The sequence below is a fragment of the Siphateles boraxobius genome, unplaced genomic scaffold (genome assembly GCF_051911475.1).
Source record: "Siphateles boraxobius isolate OS27281-9 unplaced genomic scaffold, OSU_SipBor_1 8, whole genome shotgun sequence".
Lineage (NCBI taxonomy): Eukaryota > Metazoa > Chordata > Actinopteri > Cypriniformes > Leuciscidae > Siphateles > Siphateles boraxobius.
Genome location: NW_027509208.1, coordinates 23,193,612 through 23,218,875, shown reverse-complemented (window position 1 = coordinate 23,218,875; position 25,264 = coordinate 23,193,612). Strand labels below are relative to the sequence as shown.

The 25,264-nt window shown below is 40.7% G+C and overlaps 1 protein-coding gene across 1 annotated transcript in view; it reads right to left on the bottom strand.

Moving 5' to 3' along the window:
• LOC143729262 (exostosin-1) overlaps positions 1-25,264 on the bottom strand; it is a 494,506-nt gene that overhangs the window by 61,677 nt on the left and 407,565 nt on the right. The window contains exons 4-6 of the mRNA XM_077220443.1: positions 17,958-18,065; positions 14,757-14,876; positions 940-1,072 (exon numbers count right to left, since the gene is read on the bottom strand). Of these exons, the coding sequence (XP_077076558.1) occupies positions 940-1,072; positions 14,757-14,876; positions 17,958-18,065 (361 nt within the window). The remainder of the gene's footprint in view (positions 1-939; positions 1,073-14,756; positions 14,877-17,957; positions 18,066-25,264) is intronic.

Here is a 25,264-nt window from a genome sequence, read left to right as displayed (position 1 = left end):
GGCTCATGTTTTAATTGTCCACTCACTGGCTTCAGAACAACCACCCTGATGTGGCAGGAAATTATATATATATATATATATATATATATATATATATATAAAAAACTCAGAGTTTTGTACGAAGGAATCAAGAATTGTGTCATTGTGTATGCAAGCCTCAACATCAAAAAATGTTCAAGGAAGACAGCGACACAGCAAACCATTGGTGCAATCCACTGGCCATGTTGGATGATATCTCATTACCTAATAAACAGCATGTATTGCAGGTAGCCGGATTTATAGTGTTGCCCAGGCAGAGCGAATCACACAGTAAATCACGGCACAGTGGAAGTTCTCTCAAGTTATGGCCACAGACAGGGAGTCTAAACTGCCCTGTCATCAAAATTATGGAAAGTGAGACTAACAACACCTGTGACAGCAGAGTATAGACCATCTATCACTTCTGCAGTACAGATTTACTGCTGACATGTGAAGCCCAGGGAGAAATCTATCACAAACCCCTACATGAGCATGCAAACACACAGGCCATGCTTAGGGAGGAATATGGTGGACACATATGATCGAATGGAAATAGGAACAGGCTTCACTCAATGATTAAACTTAATACTTTAAGAATGCTGGCCTGATGATTAGAATATATAAACAGGAAAGAGGCCGCACTATGCATAAATTGTTTTATTTGCACAAACACGTTTCGGCGCGTGCCTTCTTCAGTGTGCCAAACACATATGTTCACCATCCACTATGACTGACACACACACACACACACTGCTTGGAGGGAAACCAAAATCTGAGTTATGATTTCATTTTCACTGCAACAAAGTTTTACGGCATTGAGCTGGAGGTGGTGAAGAGATGCGCGCGCGCGCGCACACACACACACACACACACACACACACACACACACACACACACACACACACACACACACACACTCACCAAGTGTCGAGTAATAGAAGGGGAACAGGGTGAGGTCGCTGGAGAACTCAGGAAGTGCGTAGAGTCCTCCAGGCAAAGAATTCCACATAATCCTGCTCCTGGTCATGTGTGTCCGTATCCGGTCATGGATAATCTGCAAAAACAACACATACATTACTATTACAGTTTTTTTTTTTTTTTTTTTTTTTTTACAGTCGCTAGGACACTTTTCTCAATACTTAGGTCACTTTTTCAAAACTCTTCACACAGTTCTCCTAACCAACTTTCTGCTCGGGACAGCAGTTCATTTCACATTAAAAATGCACTAAAACTACAAAATCACTTCATACATGTCTGAAACCAACACATTGTTCTATAACACTAGCAAAGGTTAAGAGCCAACAAACACAATTTGTCACCCACAAAACAATGCTCTAAAAAACTAACAACAGGTAGCATTATACAATGTTTTCTTCTGTAAAACAAGGACACCTCTCTACTGTTTAGAATACACTGCAATATATGTTACTGTAATGAATCAGACCCGATGCAGTATGCTTCAATATATTTTATGTCTTTTTTTGTTGTTGTTGCACTGAGTAATTCCAAAATACAAGAATTTGTATACACACCATCCACCGAAACAGATACAATAGGAATGCTAATCTACTCGGTCTTCTGCATTTGGCCACAGGTTCTCATCCACATCACATCTTATGTCATCTAGGGCAATACACCTAGGAAAGAATCTTCTGGCATGCCTGATCCATCCCTGGCAATCTTCTCCTGATATGTCCAGGCATCCAGCATGCATTGCGTCCAAGAGGGGCATTTGATCATGTGGATGGTGGTCATAAACCTTCCACCTCCATATGAGGAAAATAATTCCTCTATGGGGTTGAGGAATAGAAAGTAAGGTGGGAGGAAAAGTGACACCATTCTGGGATGGGCTGCAAACCACTCGGTGACTGCATGGGAGTGGTGAAATGTCACATTGTCCCATACAATTATAAATGTTGGCTGATTTCTTCTCTCTGCATCCCTGTCCTCACCTAGCACAACCCTTCCCTAGAGATCATACAGGAACGCAAGGATACGCTCAGTGTTGTATGGCCCGATTAGTGGTTTGTGTAACAGCAGTCCATCAGTCCATCACATTGTGACGTTGGCACCCCTCTGACCCGGGACATCCACTGTGGCTCTCTTCCCAATCACATTCCTTCCTCGTCGCCTTGTTTTGGCCAGGTTGAAACCTGCCTCATCCACAAAGATGAAATTTTGGGGTGTTTACCTGCCTTCAATCTCCATGACTCTCTAGAATAAATCCACAAGGCAACATAAGAGTTAGGCTATTACAGTAGTATACATTACCTAAAAAATTGTGTTTGTGTGTGTTTGGTTTTGTTCAAAAACAGTTCTGTATTTTATTGTGATCTTACCTGGACATATTGGTTCCTGAGTTGCTCTCAAAAGGCACAGTGTACAACTGCTTCATCCTGACCTGATGTTTTTTCAGGACTTTTAAAAATAGTTGTTATGCTTACATTGTGAATATTTGCAAAAGTAACGTTGTCACGGTTCTTGAATTCACTGGCTTCTTCTTGTCTCGTGTGGTTGTTATTGTGCGTGTGGGCGTGGTCTGATCACCTCCGCTAATCAGCGGCACCAGCTGCATCTTATCAGCAGTGCCTATTTATGTTCACAGTTTTCGTCCCATCTTTGTCAGATCGTTTGTGGAGTTCTGGTGTTGTTCCCACTTCCTGTTTCTGTCTGGCATCTTGGTCTTTGTTGAGTCTCCGCTCTGGATTTGTCTCCATGTTCGTCGTCCCCGTCTGGATTATCTGTTCACCCTGCACTTCATGGACCTGTTTTTACTTTCACCATCTACACCTGGTTTGCCCATCAAGGTCCCTGCGCCACTCTGCCGCCGCTGTGTTGTGTGTGAAATCTAACCCTTCTGTTTATTCTCAATAAACACGTTATACTTGCAATTGCATCTGACTCATGAGTCGTCACAAACGTTGTCTGCCAAGACTCTGTCTCGAATCTCTGTGAGTTTTATGCCATTGTTTCTGATGACCATATCAACAATGGGAGTTTCCTGCACATCAGTGAACATTCTACCTCTCCCACCTGTGCGAGGTAGCCGTTGAGTCCTAAGCAGAAATGCAAAAGCAATTACACACAAGTGGGTTTGGAGGCTTTGCTCTATTTACTTCTGTAATGTGCAGCTCAGTCAGATAACCTTGCAGAATACAAGTTACCTGTTGGTTTGCCAGAAAACTCTAACAATAGATGCCACTGTTCAGCGTTTTACATTTGGCTGCACTCTCAGAACAGCCTCTCTTATTGAGAGACCTTGATTTATCACATGATCAATAACAGTAGCTCTGATCTCATCTAAAAACTACAGCTCTTGATCTTCCTATTATTATTATTCCACCCCGCATACGTATTCAAAGGTGGGTTCTGCTGTTATTTAGCTTGTCCTGAGTTGATTACTGATTGATCTCCACTTGAGCTAATTGGGTTAATTATCTGCACCTGCTCCTCCCGAACCTTATTAATAAAACATTTGTTTTTATAGCATTCAATTTTTAGAATAGAAAAATATGTAATTACTGTAGAAATGTAGCAAATTGCTTGTTTTGTATTATGCTATTGTTTTGAACTTAAGATTAACAGTTTTGAAAACAGTATGTAAGCATGTGCAAATTGACCTGTAGGTACACAGAGTGAGAAAAGAATTAATGTAATTCGAAGGATGTAGTCATTGAATGCATTTTGTGCCAAAGCAATGATAAATGATCCACAGTTTAGCCCACATATACTTCTGTTGTGCTCACTGTGTGAAGAGTGTAGAAAATGTGACCTAAGTATTGAGAAATGTGTCCAAGCGACTGTAAAAAATTTTTTATATACATTAAAACATTAATATACATCAGTATTTACAAGTTACAATTACAATTATAGCTGCGATTAACAAATGATGAAAAATTTTGTGATTATCTGTTCTCAATATTTCATAATTTTCCATTAAGGACCTGTTTTTACTGTAGTTAAACATTGTAACCAATCACAGTCAGTTTCTGTGTTTCAGAGGTTCATCCCTCGTCGCCACAAGTGCCATGCCATCTATGTCCGGTTTCTCATACAAGCAAGAACAGGAGAGTGTTGCTGCTCGAAAGTCCTGAGTGAGTAAGTTATAAGGTGGTTATGGTTATATGATTTCAACATGTGCAACATGTTCCTGGATTAACATCTTTGTTGATCCTCGAACAACATTCAAATCAACCAATCAGATTTGAGAGACAAGTTTACAGTTTGTGTCAAGTTTACAGAAGGCTTATAACCAGAGTTAGGTGCTTCTACATCAGTGTTGTTCACCTATAATTTCCCTGTGATTTTAGGGATAAGTTATGGGTAGGGTTAGGTCTATGAAAAAAATTCAGACAGGATTGTTGATCCAGGATTAACAAAATATGTTGAATTTAGGAACGTCTTACTTTGCAAAATCATAGTGACCGAGCTATAAGCAGTCGGATCGGTGATTTGGAATTAGTTTGGATTTTCAAGATTTCCTGCTCACTTGCAATGTAGTTTTGAGGATCTACCTCTATGATATTTCCTTTTTTTTTCATGTCAAAGGAAAAATGGGTCCTACATGTTCATCTTTTAGAAATACTATTATGTTATGTCTATTTAAATACAACCTTGTGTGTGTGTGTAGAATTTAGCTTTGACATTAACTATAAACTTAAGCTCTAAACCCTTAAATCTGATTGGTTGATTGGAATGTTGTTCCAGGATCAACAAAGACGTTGATCTAGGAAACATGTTGCACTTGGTGAAATCACATTCACCAACACACCACAGACACTCTCTCACTCGTTTCATTCAAACGCTGCTGGTGCCTCAATTTCTCAGACTGTATTTACTGTATTTAATGAAACCAGAGGACTTTATTATTAATAGTAGGCCTACAGTAATATAGTGCTGACATGTTTGTCTTGTTGCTAGAATGGTTGTATAGCAAGCAATGTCAGGTTGAGAGCCGTGGGAATGGAGCGAGGCTGGTGGCACGAGTGCTAATGAGTGTCACCTGTGCACCACTCAGGAACTCGAGTCTCACGGAGGAACTCCGGAAGCAGTGACAACAGTGAAGGAGAAGAGAGGACCAGACCTAGGCCCTCATGTATAAAACCTTCCGTAGATTTCATCCTAAAAGTGTGCGTACGCACAAAAGCTAGATTTTGCATACACAAAACAGTTTTCAGATTTATAAATGGTAAATGGACTGCATTTATATAGTGCTTTCACAGACCCAATGGCCACCAAAGCGCTTTACATATATGCCTCTCATTTACCCATTCATACACCGACGGCAGTGTCAGCCATGCAAGGCGCCACTCAGCTCGTCGGGAGCAGCTGGGGTTAGGTGTCTTGCTCATGGACACCTCGACACTTGGTCAGGTGGAACCGGGGATAGAACCACCAACCTTTCGGTTTGTAGACAACCTACATGAACCACTGAGCCACTGTCGCCACAGTGTGGTATAAAACCACATGTACACCAGAACCTGCGCAAAATTCCCTTTATAAAACCCAGTCAGCAGAAGATTGTGTGTATATGCGTCTCCACCCCATCTCCTCCCCGAAATAACCATATATGGAGCTCACACCTCCTCATTTTACTATGCATAACTGCATCTGCCATCTGTCATCTGCATACAATTTCCATGCATATTCCCAAACACGTGTACCATGTTTAACACAAGACATTAGGAAAATATTACATAAGTACTATGTGCCGTCACATTAAATTACTAAAACTCAATCAGTATCTTTGCCTTGTTTTAGAATAAATAAATCAATATTGTATATAATACATTTCAGAGAAGAGTTATTCTCAATCTTTTCAACTGGCCAAATAGTAGGCTATTTTTAATTGCTTTAAGCAAATCAAATTTATGCAATTTTGCCTATAAGGTAAACATATTTTAGGATGGTTTATTTTGAATGAAAACAGATGGGCCTTATTTTTTTGCAGTGTAAATAATTGTCTGACTAAGCGCATCAGTGACAAATGTTTTAAAAAATGAAACGTGAACATCTTACAGTTTTTTATGCTTATATCAATAGTATTTGAGTATTAGTATTTGAGTATTATAGTATTAGTATTCAATAGTATATTACAATAATATTTGTCATAATATTGGTGTTATGGAACAGAGACTCAATACAACAGATGTTAGAGCAGGGGTGTCCAAACTCGGTCCTGGAGGGCCACTGTCCTACAGAGATTAGCTCCAACCCCAATTAAACACACCTAAAACAGCTGTTGAAGGTCATTAGGCATGCTAAAAACTTACAAGCAGGTGTGTTGAGGCAAGTTGGAACTAAACTCTGCAGGACAGTGGCCCTCCAGGACCGAGTTTGGACACCCCTGTGTTAGATGAATGAACAGGTTTATTTAAACAGAAGATGGTAAGTGGTAATGACTTATGATGATGGGAAAGGGCTGGATGGTAGGTGATGATAATAATGCTGAGAATGTCCTTACAGATGATGAGAGGGGTTGTGGATGCAATGGAGAGATCGCTGGAGCTGGTGGAGTGGAATGGAATGGAGAGATCGCTGGAGAGGAATGGGGATATCGTTAGAACCAGGGAGACGATGGAGAAGGAGTTGACACAGGTAGGTAGATCGACTTTCGAGGAACAGGTAGGAGAGCATGGGTTTGAGTCTTTACTCTAGAAACGAGACCAGACAATGTGACTGTGGGTGACGAGTGCTTTAGTGCCGGCCGTGATGAGGATCTGATGATGTGCAGGTGCAGGGTGATTAGAACTCAGGTGACAGCGATCTCTGTGATTGTGTGGTGGTAGAGCCTGGCTGATCTCTTCGATCACCGAGCGAGTCCTTCAGTGTCTGTCATACTGTCTGTCATCTTTATTCGCGCAAAATAGTTTGGCCATTTCTAATATAATTTAAAGCGGAATTATCATGCGTCAAGCAATCCTTGCTGTAAAACACTAAAACACAGCATTCCACAGGAAAAATGTTCAAAAGCAGTGCATCCACTACAAATATTTCTATTTAAATTAATATCAAAATATTGTAACTTCTTTTTAATGATTTCATGAAATTTCAGTGCTTAACTGTATTAATGAGAGTGGCATATTTAATCTAGATGTGTATATCAGATGTAAAACAGAGTTTAAATCATTCCATATACTTAATTTCTTCTCTCACTCCAGTAAAAGTGTGTACGCACAATCTAGAGTTTGGTGATTTGGTGATTAAAGTTACGTTGAACATTCGCCGGTTCTTACCTCCTTTTTCCCTAATCAACAAATTTCGTTACACGTTGATTTGTACACTATAATGGATTATAAAATAATAAAAGGTAAGATTTTAAAACCGTTTCATCTCAAATCATTATTTTATGTCCCCCTCATTATTTATGTTGTGAAAAGATATGCTATAAGTAATACGGCTGTACATTTTCCTTTACATACCCTTTTAGTTTGAATTTATTAATTCGTTTTGGCTAAAAGCTGTTAGTTAGGAGCTATATATTTTTCTCGCATTGGGGTCCTGATTGCCCTGTGGGGTTTATTTTGCGATAACAACTGGATATACATTATCTAATACAAAACAAATGTAACTTTATTGTAAAATGTCATGATTATGGAAAAAATGTATGGCTGACCATCCCTATGCGCACATTAACTCATTAACTAAGTATTGTTCATTATTAGTTCATGATACCTAAGCTTTAACAAATGTAACATTATTATAAAGTGTTACAACAAAGATAGATGTATCAACATGAAAATATAACCCTTCAAACTAGATGTTGTAGAAGCCAGCTTTGTGTGATTATGACTCAAAAATAAAATAATCAACATGGCAGACTATCCTATCAGTCTTCAGAGGCAACGCCCAGACAGCATTCTCAACAGTATGCACACAGGCCTAATTACTCAAATTAAACACATTAATCTCATTTTATTACAAGACTAATTAATCACAATCTGCCTCACCCTCATCACAACAGGGTGCGTGTGATCTTTAAGCCATAAATAGCCTGTAACACACACACACACACACACACACACACACACACACACACACACACACACACACACACACACACACGCACGCACGCACGCACGCACGCACGCACGCACGCACGCACGCACGCACGCACGCACACACACACACACACACACCACTACAAAATGTGTCCTGAGTCCTTCTCCCACTGGGCTTGGTTGGTTCTGTCTCTCCAGAGCCAATTACGTTCAACTACAGTCTACAACTCTCATGTCAGGGAGCATGTGTGTTTGTGTATCTTTGTGCATTTACATGCTGATGTTTTAATGTGCTGTACATGGAGTGTAGGGATTTTGTCAGATCCACGCAGCAAGTGAAGCATCTTGCAGCTCTTGTGCAGTGGAGCAGGGAAATGAACTCAATGTGGCATATGTTCTAGAGGAAGTGCCAGTAAACCCGAGTCCACGGAGAGGGCATTTGATCTATGTGGCTAATTAGGCAGCGTTTATTGCTGCATGCAAACACACCGCACATGCACGAGTGTTGAAACACTCATAGTTTGTCAACATGGTATGGTGCGGACTTCACAATGCTCTAACTATCAGTCTATACAACAAAGTGTAAATGGTACCCTCTGTATGTTTTTGTTTCACTAATTCTACTTTTTCCCAATGATCTTCGATGTTATCCTGACACCTATTTGTCTGAATGAATGAAGATTGTTTATAAAGTGCTTTAAGTTATTAAATTAATAAATTATTAACTGGTGCCAAACTATGGTCAGTGGTAAGTTTTGGTAAGTTAAGTCGTTAGTCAAATAGTTCAATGATTAGGTGATTCCCAAAAAATCGTAGTTCCAAAATACATTTGCCAACAGCATTGCAAAATTATATGAATGAACTACAGCTCTCAGTAAGATTTTTGTTTTAGTTTTTTTGAAAAGGCTGCATTTATTTGATCAAAAATACAGTCAAAAACAGTAATATTCTAAAATGTTATCATAATTCAAAATTTCTGTTCCCTTTCAAGGAAACGAGATGCTGTGACAAAAAAAAAAACCCATAATAATGGCGAGCGAACAGCAGTTCAGGAAGTGTGTTTATCCCTGCCCACTTTATATATCACAGGTGGGGATCACAGGTTGCTTGTTTGTGAGTGCAGCAAGTGTTAGTTTGTGTTAGTCAGCCCTTGAGGGGGCTGAATGTGAGCATTGTGAGCTGCTACCGTTGAAAACGCTGCGTTCCCAGGGTGCAGTGGTTCCTAGCGACTGCTTATCTGAACGTTAGCCCAGACATGTAGAAACGTAGCAGCATCAGGTTGCTCGCAGGAGGAGGGCATCTCAGAACATCTCTGAGGAGGGCTCTAGAGCAGACAAGTCAGTTGCTGCCTGCCGGTTCGCCGCTTCAGGGCACTGTGCTTGCTGCCCAAGCTACACCTAAAGCCAGTCTAGAGAGACTGGTACCCTTAGTAGATTTTTTGGCAGAGTGGATACATCAGTTTCTGAGGATGTTTCAGCACAGTCAACACATTGGAGGTATCTTACATAAACCATCAGGGGGGTCTGCGATTGTGCCCGTTATACAAGCTGGCTCACCAGATCCTCCTGTGGGCTCAGGGGAAGTTGCTCTCTCTTACCCCTTTTCCACCAACAAGAACCGGGTGCTGGTTCAGAGCCAGAGCCAAAGCTGGTTCAGAGTGGGTTCGACTGACGAGCTTAATAAGAACCGATTTGCCTTTCCACCGGCTAGAGAGCCACAACAGAGCCAAATCTTACGTCACTGTATACGTCTCATGTTGCCCAGCAACGCTAGTGCGGTAGCGCCAAACAGTACGCCAGGCTTGTTCGAGATGCATCGGCTTCTCGCAGATCGATCTCCGCATGACATCAAAGCGCTGCGATAGCGATCTAAAAGCACAAGGAGTCGTATGTTCTCCAAACACTCCCGCAGCTCCGATCGGTCCGCGCCGCTCCGATGCATCTCGAACAAGCCATCAACAATAACGGACGTTGCAATACTATGGATGCTCATGGGTTTACAAAATACATCGGAGTCCAACGCGTTTGTGCAGCTCGCCGTAACTTACATAGACGGATATTTATAATCGAGCTGCTATTAGCTCGACTAGCTGCTATTTAAAAATGGCGGTCACAAGTTTCTATTCGTCTTGTTGGTCACGGTAACCCCGCCCCCAGCCCCTGACGCAAGTGGTTCTTACTTGGCTCTGTTCTAGACCAGCAATTATTTGGTGCTACTTAAGAACCACTTTTCCTGGTTCGGAGCTGGTGCTTTGCGTGTGGAAAACCAAAGAACCGAATTGAAACTAGGCTCTGGCTCCGAACCAGCACCAGCTCTGGCTTGGTGGAAAAGGGGTATCTGAGGGCAGTACAGTATATATCCCGGGTATCTAAATCAGGGGGCAGACATCCTGTCAATGCAGGAGCTGAGGCCCGGGGAATGGAGACTCCACCCCGAGGTGGTGAAGTTCCTGTGGGAGAAGTTCGACCGAGCGGAAGTAGATCTGTTCGCATCTCTAGAGACATTTTTCATTGTGGTTCTGCCTCACTCATCCAGCACCTCTTGGGCTGGATGCCATGATGCTGATGTGACCATGGTTGCATCTGTACACCTTTCCCAAGATTGCTCTGCTCCCGGGAGTTTAGGAGAGAGTTCGCCGGGACGGGTCCTTCTTCTATTAGTAGCCCTGTTCTGGCTGGACCGAGTATGGTTATTGGACCTCGTGTCTCTCCTCAACGGCTCTCCTATGGAGATTACGCCCAGTAGGGACCTTCTTTCTTAGGTGAAGGGGTCGATCCTTCATCCCAGTCCAGAGTTGTGGAAACTGTGGGCTTGGCCACTGAGGAGGCCCAGATCATAAGTACAGGTCTCTCAACCAAGGTTATTGAGACCATCCTCCTCTCCAGACCTCCATCCATGAGGAAACTCTACAGCCTGAAGTGGAGATTATTCACTTCATGGTGTGGAAATCGCCAGCTGGACCCAGTTAACTGCCCTGTTGGTGCTGGAGTTCCTGCAGGAGCACTTCTCTGCAAGGTCTATAGGTGTATGTGGTGGCCTTAGCTGCTTACCACACTCCTTTGGGTGGTATGTCTTATGGGAGACACCCTTGAGTAACCCATTTCCTCTGTGGCACCTTGATGTTTAGGCTTGCAGTCTGCACGAGAGTCCCGGTTAGGGTTTTGGCCATTGTTTTGGAAGCCCTTTCTTTGGCTCCCTTCAAACCTATTGAAGAAGTTCTCACTCTAATCTCTAATCACTCACTATATCTTTCTCCTCGCTATTTTGTCTCTCAAGAGAATTGGAGACATACAAGCCCTTTCGGTATTTCAATCATGTTTGGAATTTGTGCCTGGTATGGTGAAGGCTTTTCTTCACCCCAGACTGGGTTATATTCCCAAGGTTCCTACTAATACTGTAAGACCTATTGTACTGCAGGCCATCTGTCCTCCTCCCTTTCGGACGTCTGACCTAGAGAAACTGAATCTGCTCTGCCCAGTTAGGGCACTAGATGCTTACGTCCACCGAGCTGACTTGTGGAGAAAGTCGGAACAGCTGTTTGTCTGTTTTGGGTCACCAAGGAAAGGGTTCCCAGCATCTAAGCAGAGGATGCTATTACTATTGTCATTTAACTAAATCCTTAATAAAAGCAACTGGTCAGTGATTTTTTTAAAATGTAATTTAAAAGATTATTTATTAATTGCTACATTATAAACATCAATTAAATATAAAGTTTTACATATGTTTATTTATTTTTTTATTTCAAAAGTGATATTTATTTAAAATTTTATTTTTAAATTAGTACATTAATAATGGATTTCTTTGTTCTATTTAAATGTGGCACATCTAGTCCTCCTATAGCTGGACGCATGACACATTTATAAAACAAAACTGTCAATTTTCATGTAATGTCATAATATTATTGATACGATTTATTTTAAATACATTTTTGTAAATTACAATTTAAAGAGAAATTTGGTACTATTTTGGGTAATCACTCAATAACCAGTGTAAAATCTGGGTCCTAAAGCAAAACCAGTTAAGTCCAACTGTTTTATACAATTTTAATTATTACAGTTGTGTTTCTGATCTCTATGGCATGTTGGTGAAGTTGGCAGTAATATTCCTCTGTCTGCTTTCTGAACACATTTTTAGTCATTCATATTTCGAGCAGTGACGTCTGGCAGTTCTCAGTAAGTCCTTTTATTAAAAGACTTGTCCAACACCTTCCTGAGATGAAGAGAAACCAAGCACAAACTTTCCTTACCATCTAGCTGACCAAGGAAGCCCTGTACCCTGGGAGAAAGTTCTCAGAGACGTGAGAGGGAGGGAGGGAATGTTTGTGTAAATCTGTCTGCATTTTTATGTGTGTTGGAGAGGTCTGAAAAAGACCAAGTGCATTTGATCATGGCAGGTATCATCTTCTTATGTGTGACAGCAACTCATGATGAAAGCTTTTGAAGAAAACAGATGATGTCAGCGAGGGAGAGAGAGATGGAGAGAAAGGAATGAGTGAGTGAAAATGAGAGACAGAGACAAAACATAGTGTATGCTAAGCATGAACTAAATTACATATATGAACTATGACGCTGTGTGGAAAACAGTAGAGAGTCTCATGTATCAAACTTTACATAGATTTCATCATAAAATATAAGAAAAAAATATATACAATTACTTAACAACAACTTTTACTATGCATACCCTGGTGAAAAAGAAGTGTACTTAATTGCATTGAATGTGCACTTGTATTGTACTTCAAATCTTAAAAGTATAAAAAACTGTACATGAAAATAATATAATTTTAACGAAATACAAGGCCACTTAAAAAAGTCAATTTTCATGACTGTTTCTTAACACACTTATAAAAGTGCACGTTACAAAACTGTAAAAAGCTTTACCTCAAAGTATTTTAAATCATTATGTTTTAATAATCTTCTGTCGTACTTCAAAGAAGTACACTTAGTTTAACGTGACAAACATACTAAAGCACGTCAAGAATGGGTAAATTTTTTTTTACAATGTCCTTGTCACACGTTACAGTTACTATAGTAATAACTATAAATTATGCATAATTACATGCAACTAACCCAAAATCACAACCTAATCCAAATCTTAACCCTACAGTAAGTATGTAATTAATATAACTTGGTACATAAATGTATATCTGTACAGTAACAAGGGCATCTTCAAATAAAGTGCAACTGAATGTGATTATAATTTTAACTGTAGTGTTATGATGTCAATATTACATTAAAAGTTTATATACGCAACTACCACTTTTCAAAGAAAGCATCCCACTTCATAGAATTGAGGTTGAATTACTGGAGTCACATGGATAACTTTATGATGCCTTTACTACCTTTTTGAGGCTTAAAGAGGTAGTTGCGTAGCTGTCAATGGAGGGACAGAATTCTTTCAGATTTCATTAAAAAGATCTTCATTTGCGTTTCGAAGATGAACGAAAGTATTACAGGTTTGGAACAACATGAGAGTGAGAGTAATTAATGACGGAATTTTCATTTTTGGGTGAACTAACCCTTTAAGCATAATCCAAGCCTACACTTTTTAAAATAGTGCAGCCTATACATTTGTATAATACTGACATTACCAAACTAGCGCTTTATGGAGAGAACGTGGACAACAAATAACTACCTGATACTAACATACTGCTAATTTCATGCATCATTTTTTCATGCATTTAAATTAGAAAAAAAAAAGCAAAATAGATGCATTTTCACAAGTGGACTTTTGGATGTCACTGCATTTTAGAAGCAATGACAGAATCAGTTTTGGAAAGGAAAAACAAAAAATAAAGGAACCTCCTTTAACCTTGGTTCAAGAAGAATTGACAAAAATTCCCATAAACGCACTCCTAAAACTTGTGGAAAGCCTTCCCAGAAGAGTTGAAGCTGTAATAGCTGCAAAGAGTGGGCCAACTGTGGGCACGAGTCATGACTTGACAGGGATGCCGCTCTTGCATGTACTTTATTAGACAGGTGAGCAAATGTACATAAAACAAATGAACGTTATATAGCTCAACATGATGAAATGTTAGAATATGATCAGTATGTTATTCTAATGTTGATGTAGCTTACTGCTAGTCTCAAATAGCAAACAAACTAACACATAGAATAACATTATAACTTTCAACACACTCAAATGCTGTTTAGTATGATAGTGTAGACCAAATGAAATGGCGCTGCTTTACCTCACAAGTTTAATTCGTCAACTAAACTGACCCGTGTGATTAGTAATTGAGCACATGCAGGTAGTTCGGTAGAATGAAATGTCCTTATTCCTAATATCCTTATTAGCAATCGCGCCCTGCTTCATATCAGTCATGTTAAAAAACATGAATGTTTTCACTCATCCATAAACATTATTAGATCCATGAGCATGACAGCAAGTCCCATCCTTCCGCTTATCACTGCGTCGTCAATCTACGGTTTTGTTATTGTAATAGGTTAGCGACCCCTAGGGGCGAACAAAAATTACATATTGTAGCTTTAAGAAACAGCTCATGCCTTTATATTAAAGGTTATGACGAAAAATATGTCATCAGAATCATCTTTTGTGAAAGTCATTCAGGTTTGGAATGACATGACTGGGATTGAATGACAACAACATTTGTTTCATTTTTTTCAAACTATCTAACAAACCCACTGTACAAATGACATCAACCAGCTGGCAGTCCCTCGTTCACACATTTTGACTCATTTGGACGAGGGAAATCTCTTTCTGCTGTCTCTGAGGACTCACCTCTAATGTGGTTAAGACTATCTTTGTGACGGAGGAAAAATAGGCGTCCCACAGGAACTGTGTCTGCTGCCGCAGTGCCAGGATTCTGTCAGAAGTCACAGACCTGGTGATAGATGGAACCTGGAAGAGTGAGACAGAGCAAGATCTGCTTTCAGATGTACTGTGTGTTTGTGTATTCAAGGATGGTTTAGTGGTTAGCCCAATTTTTGGGCTGGGACTTTTGGGATATTGATAAGATTTGCTGCGATTAACAACTAAAATTCTACTCTGTACCTCACACAAAACCATTGCATACCACCAGAGAGCACTTCAAATACAATGCCATTTGAGCTACTTGTTGCCAATTTTTGAATCAATTATTTTGATAACAATAAATATACTCTGCCTTGTACGTTTTGCTTCATTGTATATATATTTTAAGACATGTTTAAGGTTAGGTTTAGAGTTAAGAGAGGGGTTAGCAACTAAAAACTAAAAAAACATTAACACAATTATTTTATTTTATTGACAGCCCTATTATTTTACAGAATAAGGAATAAATTATAAAATGTTTTCCAATAACTAACATTAATAGCAGATAGAAAAGATAAACTGTTAAATCAATGCAAAGTAAATATTCTACAAAATAATATTGTAATAATTTGTTTTGGCCTTAGTACAGTGACCATATAAAGTTATTTAATTATAAAATTATAGAAAGTTATCTTTAATATGGTGCTTAATATTTTTTTTATTACAGTGTATAAGCTGGACATTATACATTAAAATACTGTATATAGCCACCTTTATATATAAAATGTTGGAGTCCCTGGAATAAAAAAAGTTAATATCCTGCCCTATTAATATTAATGTGAAATAAAACATTACAGTAATTGGTGAAATGTGTGTATTTTAATTTGTGTGTGTGTGTGTGTGTGTGTGTGTGTGTGTGTGTGTGTGTGTGTGTGTGTGTGTGTGTGTGTGTGTGTGTGTGTGTGTGTGTGTGTGTGTGTGTGTGTGTGTTTGTGTGTGTGTGTGTGTGTGTGTGTGTGTCCAAGCCTAAAATGTCATTTATTACTATTCTGTACTGTACGGCCTGTTAGCCTGGTCCCACCAGACTCTCGTACATTTAATTTGTACATAGAGTCTGGCACCGCTCCATTGACAAGCGTTAACTTTCTTGTAGGTGGGTACTCTATTGAAGTCTAAACTATTGGATCTGCCCAGAGTCACTCTGGTTCTGCCATAACCAATCGCTAACGTTTGGTCATGATGTATGTCATGTCGAACCCCGTGGGGAGGAGGGCCACGACATCGTGTGATCACACAGTTATGAGGAAACTCTACTATATAACTATCCATGTAAAATCCTCCATCATCCTCCATCTGCAAAAGGGGACATTGACATTGACAAAGCCAGCCTATGGTCCTCATTGGCTGGCCGTGAACAACATCTACTTTGACACTCAAAAACTGTTGCTGAGGCCTGGAAGAATTTGGTTTGTGTTGTCGTCATGTCGAGAAGACACTGTTTTCTGTGCTGTGCAAGCAAATATATTTTGCTGCACTTCCAAAGGATTACAACTCTCAGGCTGGAATTGATACGGTAAAACTGACGCCATCTTTACTGTTCGTATCACTGTTTATTAAGCACTGAGGAAGCTGCCAGAGCTGAAATTCAGATATGGCAATGTACGTTTTCGTTTTGTTTCCGAAATGCTCTGTAAGCGGAAGATATGAAGACTTTGTCGTTCACGCATGCCGTGTTGTTATTCCAAACACATTTGTGAGTGTGTGTGATGCTATTTTTAGTGGATATTGGGACATGAGAGAAGTACAAAGCCTTCTTTAAATAATAGTTTGGCAACAAAATGTTACACCGCGACTAACAAACGACTCATTCATGGGAATGATTCATGCCGAATGAGAGGTAACATTTTCTACCCTATAAGGGGTCTCTCACTCCAAAAGTTTGAAAACCCTTGAGGTAACCAATAACCACTATTTTCATACCTGCCAGAGGACTGCTAAGAACTCCTATACAGGTTCATAATTAACATCAATAATGCATAATGTACAATTCATTCTAAAGTGAAAATCACGGTAACCCACTAGTAATGACTCAAGTATTACCAAATCCTTCAAAAGGCATTACTAATTATTTTCGATCAGTATTCTAAAGTGAAAAGCATGTAATGACTGAAATCATTGTAAGCTTTTGACGTTTATGTAAAGTATTGGATAGTAATGACTCAAATATTACTACATTCTTTATTGTTGGTGGCCATGATGTTGTCTGAGGTCCACAACATCATGGCATCCAACAAAACTAAGCGAAGATTGTGTTTGCTAACATTGTTTAGCTGCTTTAACTTCTTGATATTCGGCAGCGTTGCCACAACGGACCGAATGGCTTCGCTCGCATCTTTCTCCGCTGCCATTACTGAACTACAACTCAAAATAGTGCACGACATCGACGTCATCGTTCTCAGTCACTCCCTCTGTTCGCTGATTGGCCCGGTAAAAAATTGATCGGAGAACACCAAAGACTACAGCACAATCACAGATGGAGTACTGAAGGAAAATGAAAATTGAGCGGAAGTACGTAGGAGGGTGGAGCCAGGCTACTGTACTGTGTTATACCAGCAAAATCTTAAAATCAGATATTTTTAAAAGTTAGAAGAGACCTCATCAATTGTGTCATGTAAAAATTTGAAGATATCAGTTGTCTCTGAAGGCAAATTTTTCCTCCGTAATTTGGGCGAAATAGTGAATTGACTTGATTAATTAAAAGCTCAGGGGAAAAGTGTGATATGATCACCCCTAAATAACATTTAAAATGTCCGGATTAATAGATCCGGCTGAGAATTTGAGCAACATTTAATTAAAGCTCCCAGTGCAGTGAGTGGTCACTTTAGATGTGGGACAAAGCAGGTCAGCTGTTACAGAGGAAACTGTTTAGTCTGCTGTTAAGAGGAATGATGGAGGATTTTACATGGATAGTTATATAGTAGTGTTTTCTCATTACTGTGTGATCACATTAGTATAAAGAAGACTATGATGATGTGTTTGTGGAGTGTCTTGGGGGAATTGTGCACTGATGGTGTGATTTGAATGTGTGTGTGTGTGTGTGTGTGTGTGTGTGTGTGTGTGTGTGTGTGTGTGTGTGTGTGTGTGTGTGTGTGTGTGTGTGTGTGTGTGTGTGTGTGTGGGTGTGTGTACCTGCAGCAATAATCTCTCATCTCCAATGATAGCGGCTTTACTCCAGTCAATGACCTCTGAGAAGGGCAGCTCCCATCCGTTACTCAGCAGCACAGGTATACAGGCTGCCTGTGGAAACACACACACACACACACACACACACACACACACACACACACACACACACACACACACACACACACACACACACACACACACACACACACACACACACACACACACACACACACACACATATCAAATCCTCACCCCTCTACACAACTGCCACTCACAACTGTACAACACTTTCACAGTGTTAATTTCAATCGATGAACTGTTGTCAAAATGTACAATGACACCTTGAAACAATGTCATTTTCTCTGTGGACTTTTTTTATATTTGCCAATAGCTTCTAAATTCTAAAATGTTCAGGAATTTTAAATTCTAAAATGTTTTTCTTTTTTTATCGGCAATATTTCACAATAAGGTTCCAATTTGTAACATTAGTTAACTACATTGCAAGAAATAACTATCCTAAAAAAAAACTTCTAAAGCATTTATTAATCTTTACATATATTAAATTCAAAGTGCCCCTATTATGTATTTTCGGCTTTCCTTTTACCTTACCAATTTTCTAAACGAGTTATCAATAATTCCAGCCTTACTTCCTGCATGAACCTAACAAATCTGCATAATGCATCTGCATCTACTTTTCTGTGATGATGTAAAGCACATTGGTCAACTTGTGTCGTTTTAATAGTGCTATATAGATAAAGGTGACATTGACATTGACAAAGCCAGCCTATGGTCCTCATTGGCTGGCCGTGAACAACATCTACTTTGACACTCAAAAACTGTTGCTGAGGCCTGGAAGAATTTGGTTTGTGTTGTCGTCATGTCGAGAAGACACTGTTTTCTGTGCTGCACAAGCAAATATATTTTGCTGCACTTCTAAAGGATTACAACTCTCAGGCTGGAATTGATACGGTAAAACTGACGCCATCGTTACTGTTCGTATCACTGTTTATTAAGCACCGAGGAAGCTGCCAGAGCTGAAATTCAGATATGGCAATGTACGTTTTCGTTTTGTTTCCGAAATGCTCTGTAAGCAGAAGATATGAAGACTTGTCGTTCAGTGTGCGCATGCCGTGTTGTTATTCCAAACACATTTGTGAGTGTGTGTGATGCTATTTTTAGTGGATATTGGGACATGAGAGAAGTACAAAGCCTTCTTTAAATAATAGTTTAGCAACAAAATGTTACACCGTGATTAACAACCGACTCATTCATGGGAATGATTCATGCAGAATGAGAGGTAGCCTACGTGAACCCACTGCAGGGTTCAGTTTCAGTTTCGATTTTTAAATAATTTATTATCATTTTATACATTACTTTTTCTCTTTTTTCCTCTGTTCTGAATAAGCCTAACATTAAATTTAAAGGATTTAGAATGAGGGGGAGAAAAATAAACATTTACAGTGTTTAGACTTTGTTAACGTATTTTTTGATTTACCAGAATTTTACATTATTTCTGAATCTAATAATAACATGCGACTTATATACAGATGCAACTTATCTATGTTTTTCTCACAGCTACTCAAGTTTGACCAGGTTCGACTAATTTTCTGGAAAATACAATAAATAGGCCTAATAAAATTGAGCTGCAGCCTATTGTTAAAAAGCTTATTTACAATGGCGAGCGTTTGCACCAATAAATCAAGCATATTATGATCATTAGTCTCTCCCACACTAACTTTGGGTTTAATCGCTGTTATAATTATGAGGGGGTCCTTGGAACATTTTCTACCCTATAAGGGGTCTCTCACTCCAAAAGTTTGAAAACCCTTGAGGTAACCAATAACCACTATTTTCATACCTGCCAGAGGACTGCTAAGAACTCCTATACAGGTTCATAATTAACATCAATAATGCATAATGTATAATTCATTCTAAAGTGAAAATCACGGTAACCCACTAGTAATGACTCAAGTATTACCAAATCCTTCAAAAGGCATAACTAATTATTTTCGATCAGTATTCTAAAGTGAAAAGCATGTAATGACTGAAATCATTGTAAGCTTTTGACGTTTATGTAAAGTATTGGATAGTAATGACTCAAATATTACTACATTCTTCTAAAGGAATCACTAATTATTTGGATCAGTAAATATTCTAAAGTGAAACGCATGAAAACTCCCTAGGAATAACTGAAGCTTTTGAAGTTTTTGTAAGATTTCGGATAGTAATTCCTTCGGATGGATTTGGTAACGAGTCATTATAGTGGGTTACCATGATATTCACTTTAGAATACCGATCAAAATAATTAGTAATTCCTTTGGAAGGATGTAGTAACATTAGAGAGTCATTACTATCTAAGGGTACATTTACATGACAACGATACGATATGCTTAATACGGAGAAGCTTTTCCTTTAAGTTTTCCGCATACAGACGACACCATTGTCAAAACGATCCACATTCACACGGATCCGCGGAAACGACTAAAAACTGTGTATTCTGCTGCCAGTCCATTAGATGGCGATGAAATACTATAGACTGAACACGTAATACGCATGTGCATGACGTCATCGTCTTCAGAGATTCGTTTTTGTAGTTTACACCTAGACCATTTTCAAAAACTTGCAGTTTGAAACCCGTTTTCTAACGTATGCGTTTTCAGGCATCCAAAATGACGTTGTCATGTAAACGAACGGCCACAACGCATAAAAACTTTTTTGTTTTTATTTGAAAACGGTGTCGGCAGGTTTAGGTTTGTGTGAGAAGGCCTTTAAATTCAAGACTGCACCTGACCAGCATTCAAAGGTGACAGTCATATGAAAGACTTAAGGAGGTTTGTGCCAGATATCAGGAGTGAGGCAGAGACCACTGCTTTGGTAATCCCACCTGACCTTTCACACACACACACACACACACACACACACACACACACACACACACACACACACACACACACACACACACACACACACACACACACACACACGCCTTCGCTCACTCCATGTTTTTTTTTTTTTTTTTTTTACGGGATGCGTGACAACACAAGGACTGCCCCCCATGCACCAGCATCTAAAAGCCTTTTGATGTCTCTTTTCAAAGTGCTTCCATCAGAGAGCACAACGCAGGGAGCCACTGCCTCACTCAACTGCTGGAGAGATGTGAAAAATACTGAGGAAATTCAAACACCCTGTGTTTACCTCCCATATCTGACCGACAAATATTGGTTTTGACAGGCTAAAGATGGGACTGAAAAGAGTCTTCACTGGAAGCATATGGACACTTTTTTATTATTATTAATCCACTTACTGATTTTATGCAACTCTATACTTATTAGAGGGTGGACTCATAAAGTGGCCTTCATAATTATAAGTTTCTTTTTTTTAATTTATTTTATTTACACACCATTTATCTGGGGCAAATATTTAATAATGATTTTAAAAATCATTAATTACTGTAAAATTAATGTTCTAAGTTACTATTAATAATTAATAATATTAATAGTATTATGCAAACTCTCTGTTCGTCTTAGAATCCTCCATGTGTGGCATTGACAACTTCTGCATTCTAGCAGTCAGATATTACGATATTGAGCTGAAGTTCCCTTTCAGTCACTTACGTTCGACGTAGTCGACGCGTCGACTGATTGGAATCACACTTAGGGAGCCTGTCATCTTCGAGTACTGTTAAAACGAGCCAAAGCACATTGGTGTGCGAGATCTGCATCTCACACTCCGCCCCACGGCACGGGTATAAACTACAGTGGATGCACGCACCAGTTGTCTTTCGCTTCGGAGCCGATCGGTGTCGATGTCTCTGAAGAGTGTTAAAGTTTTCAACGAGCAAGTGTGTCTGTGTTTTTCTGTAAGATTCTCCCAGTGCTGGTGGTTCTACAGCGCGAGTGCAGCGGTAATTGCGAGCTTCTGAGCTCTCAACTGCTGTTTTAAAAGCATAATTTCTGTGTGTTTTTTGATGCCTGGATAGAGGGCAAGAAGTGAGTGCTTCACTGTTTCAGTTCACTGTTCAGTGTTGCCGCGGTCATTCCCCTGTGTGCTCTGGCACTGGTGACGGGTCCCATTTCCTGAAAGAGCAATACAGGTGCTTTTGCGTCTTTTTCAAAATGTCATTTCATCCGTGCGGTTCTGGATGCGGTCATTCCCTGTCCCCCTCTGACGGTCACAATGGTTGCATCACATGTTTGAAAAAAAAAAGAAAGAAATTTTATATATATATATATATATATATATATATATATATATATATATATATATTCAGCACGCTGAATAAAGAATGAAGAATCAATTTTGTAGATAGTTCATGTTCTCATTGCGAGAACATGACTATCGCGTTGTTGATATCGAGACTCGCCTTCATGCGTGAAATATCCGTCCTTCTGATGAGAAGTTAAACCGAGGTCCTGACTCTCTTTGGTCATTAAAAATCCCATGGCACTTCTCATAAAGAGTAGGGGTGTAATCCCAGTGTCCTGGCCACATTCCCTCCAATGGCCCTTGCCAATCATGGCCTCATAATAATCTCCATGCATTGAATTGGCTCTATCACTCTCTCTCCTCTCTCCACCTATAGCTGGTGTGTTGTGAGCGCACTGGCGCCGTTGTACTGTGGCTGCCGTCGCATCATCCAAGTGGTTGCTGGACACTGGTTGAGGAGAGATTGACATGATTGTAAAGCGCTTTGTGTGTACAGTAGTAAATATGTGAACCTGGATCACAAAACCAGTCTTAAGTAGCATGGGTATATTTGTGGGAATAGCCAACAATACATTGTATGGGTCAAAATTATAAATTTTTCTTTTATGCAAAAAATCATTAGGAAATTAAGTAAAGATCATGTTCCATGAAGATATTTTGTAAATTTCCTACCGTAAATGTATAAAACATTTATATTTGTGAGTGAATGCAGCAGAATCGCGAACATAAATAGACAACTTTAAAGGTGATTTTCTCAATATTTCGATTCTTTTGCACCCTCAGATTCCAGATTTTTCAAATAGTTGTATCTCGGCCAAATATTGTCCTATCCTAACAAACCATACATCAATGGAAAGCTTATTTATTCAGATACCCACCCAGTAACCAATCCCTGACAGGATGCCGATTGCAGGATGGACAGGCTGCCGATTGCAGCATCGGAGGGGGAGCTGACCCCTGGAAGTGATGACTCGGCTGCGTTGTCTCCCCATAGGAGTGTAACGTTGCCTGAGCCAGATCCAGAAATGTCAGCTATGCTGAAACGGGCCGCCGAGGCTGTCGGGCTCAAGTGGAATCCTCCACCGTGTCCCGAAACGGTCTTGGTTGGATGATTGGTATCTCGGGGCGGGCCGTGCTGGTTCTCAGCTTGCCGCCCCAGTTCCTTTCTTTCCCAAAGTGCATGGAGAGCTTACCAGGTCGATCATGGCATCTTTTTTTACCAGGTCGTAGATGGCGAGATTTTTTAACTCGCCTATGGGCTGAGGATATCTTTTTCCGGTAAGGAGCTGGAATCAGTCGGAGCTGGAAGGAGCTGGAAACACGCTTTACAGCAGGAATGTCTGGTCGGTGCTTTCAGAAGTGAGAAAGGATCCCACTGGAACCCTTTCAGAGGCTCCTGGGGCATATGGCAGACGCAGCGGCAATGGCTTCCTCCATATGATGACTGCTTCAGCACTGGCTTCACGGCCAAGTCCCAAGGTGGCCGTGGCAGAGCGGCACGCTCCATGTGACAATCACCTGACCTGCCGCCAAACCCTCTGCCCGTGATCAGACCTTTGTTCTTCCGGGCCAGCCGCCCCTAGAACAAGTGTCCACCAAAAAACGGCTGAGGGGCCACGTACAAAGGGCATGCAGTAACGGGGGTCTGGACGGGACTCCGACTGCATTAGCATCAACTGCCTTGAGTTGCTGACAGTACACCTTGCTTTGAGACACCGCTGCTCAGCAAGCTTGTAGTGGTCTGTACAAACACTTCCTCCTATGGGGTCATAAGCTTCTGAGGTTGCTTCATTCCACTTATGTTTCCGGCCTGCTCAATCGTGCCACTGACAAGGCCTTATGACAGCTTATGGCCTAGGGAGAGTGGAGACTCTATCCCCAGGGGTCCAGCTGTTCTGGGACCCTTGGGGGATGCACAGTTACATCTGTTTGCCTCTCCGGACTCGTCCCATTGCCAGTTGTTTTACTCCCTGTCCAAGCGCACAACCCTCACCACGGAGACACTGGCTCACAGCTGGCCCCGGGGCCTCCACAGAAATGCGTTTCCCGAGTGAGCCTTCTTGCACAGCACTGTGCTAAGTCAGGGAGGAGAAGAAGCAGGTCTTGCTAGTTGCCCCTTATTGGCCCAACCGGGCCTAGTTCCCCCGAACTTTTGCTCCCCTCGGCAGCCCCTTCCTGGCTCATTCCTCTGAGTACATTCTCAGGGATGGGGCATGATGGCACCCGCATCCAGACCTCTGGAAACTCCATGTCTGGTCCCAAAAGGACGGGATGCAGTGGTTCTTGGTGATCTACCACAAACATGTCGTAGACACCATCACTTCTGTAAGAGCACCCTCTAATGAGGCATGCTTACGCCCTGGGGTGGAACCTGTTCATTGAGTTGAGTCTTCTCTCCGAGAGGAGACCCCGAAGGTGTTTGATCACTTCTGTGCTTTCTTTCCTGCAAGATTTGTTGAGTAAGGCTGTCGCCCTCCACCCTCAAAATGTTTGTTGCCTCTATATTGTCGCACATCATGATGCAGTGGATACAAATCCATGGGGAAGCACGACTTGATCGTCAGGTTCCTGAGGGGAGCAAGGAAACTGAATCACCTTGCGACCCCTTTATACCCTCTTGGGACTTATCTCTGGTGCTACTACACTGCAGAGACCTCCCTTTGAGCCACTACAGGCAGCTGAGTTAAAAATCTGTTTTAAAAAGAACAGTTCTCCTGCTTTGTTTGACCTTCATCAAGAGGGTAGGTGACCTGCACGCATTTTCGTTTGACGAATCATGCCTGGAATTCGGGCCGGGCAACTCTCACAACATCCTGAGACCCCGGCCTGGATGTGTGCCCAAGGTTCCTACCTCTCCCTTGAAAAGGGGACAAGGTGGTGAGCCTAAAAGCCCTGCCCCAGAGGAGGCAGACCCAGCCCTGGCTTTTCTCTGCCCTTTCCGCTCCTTGCGGTTATAACTGGACAGAATGCAAAGCCTCAGGACCTCAGACCAGCTCTTGTCTGTTACGGAGACCAGCAGAAAGGGAAGGCTGTTTCCAAGATGAGGTTGGCCCACTGCATAGTGGTTGCCATTATGTTGATGTGTTATCCCAAGGTGCACGTGC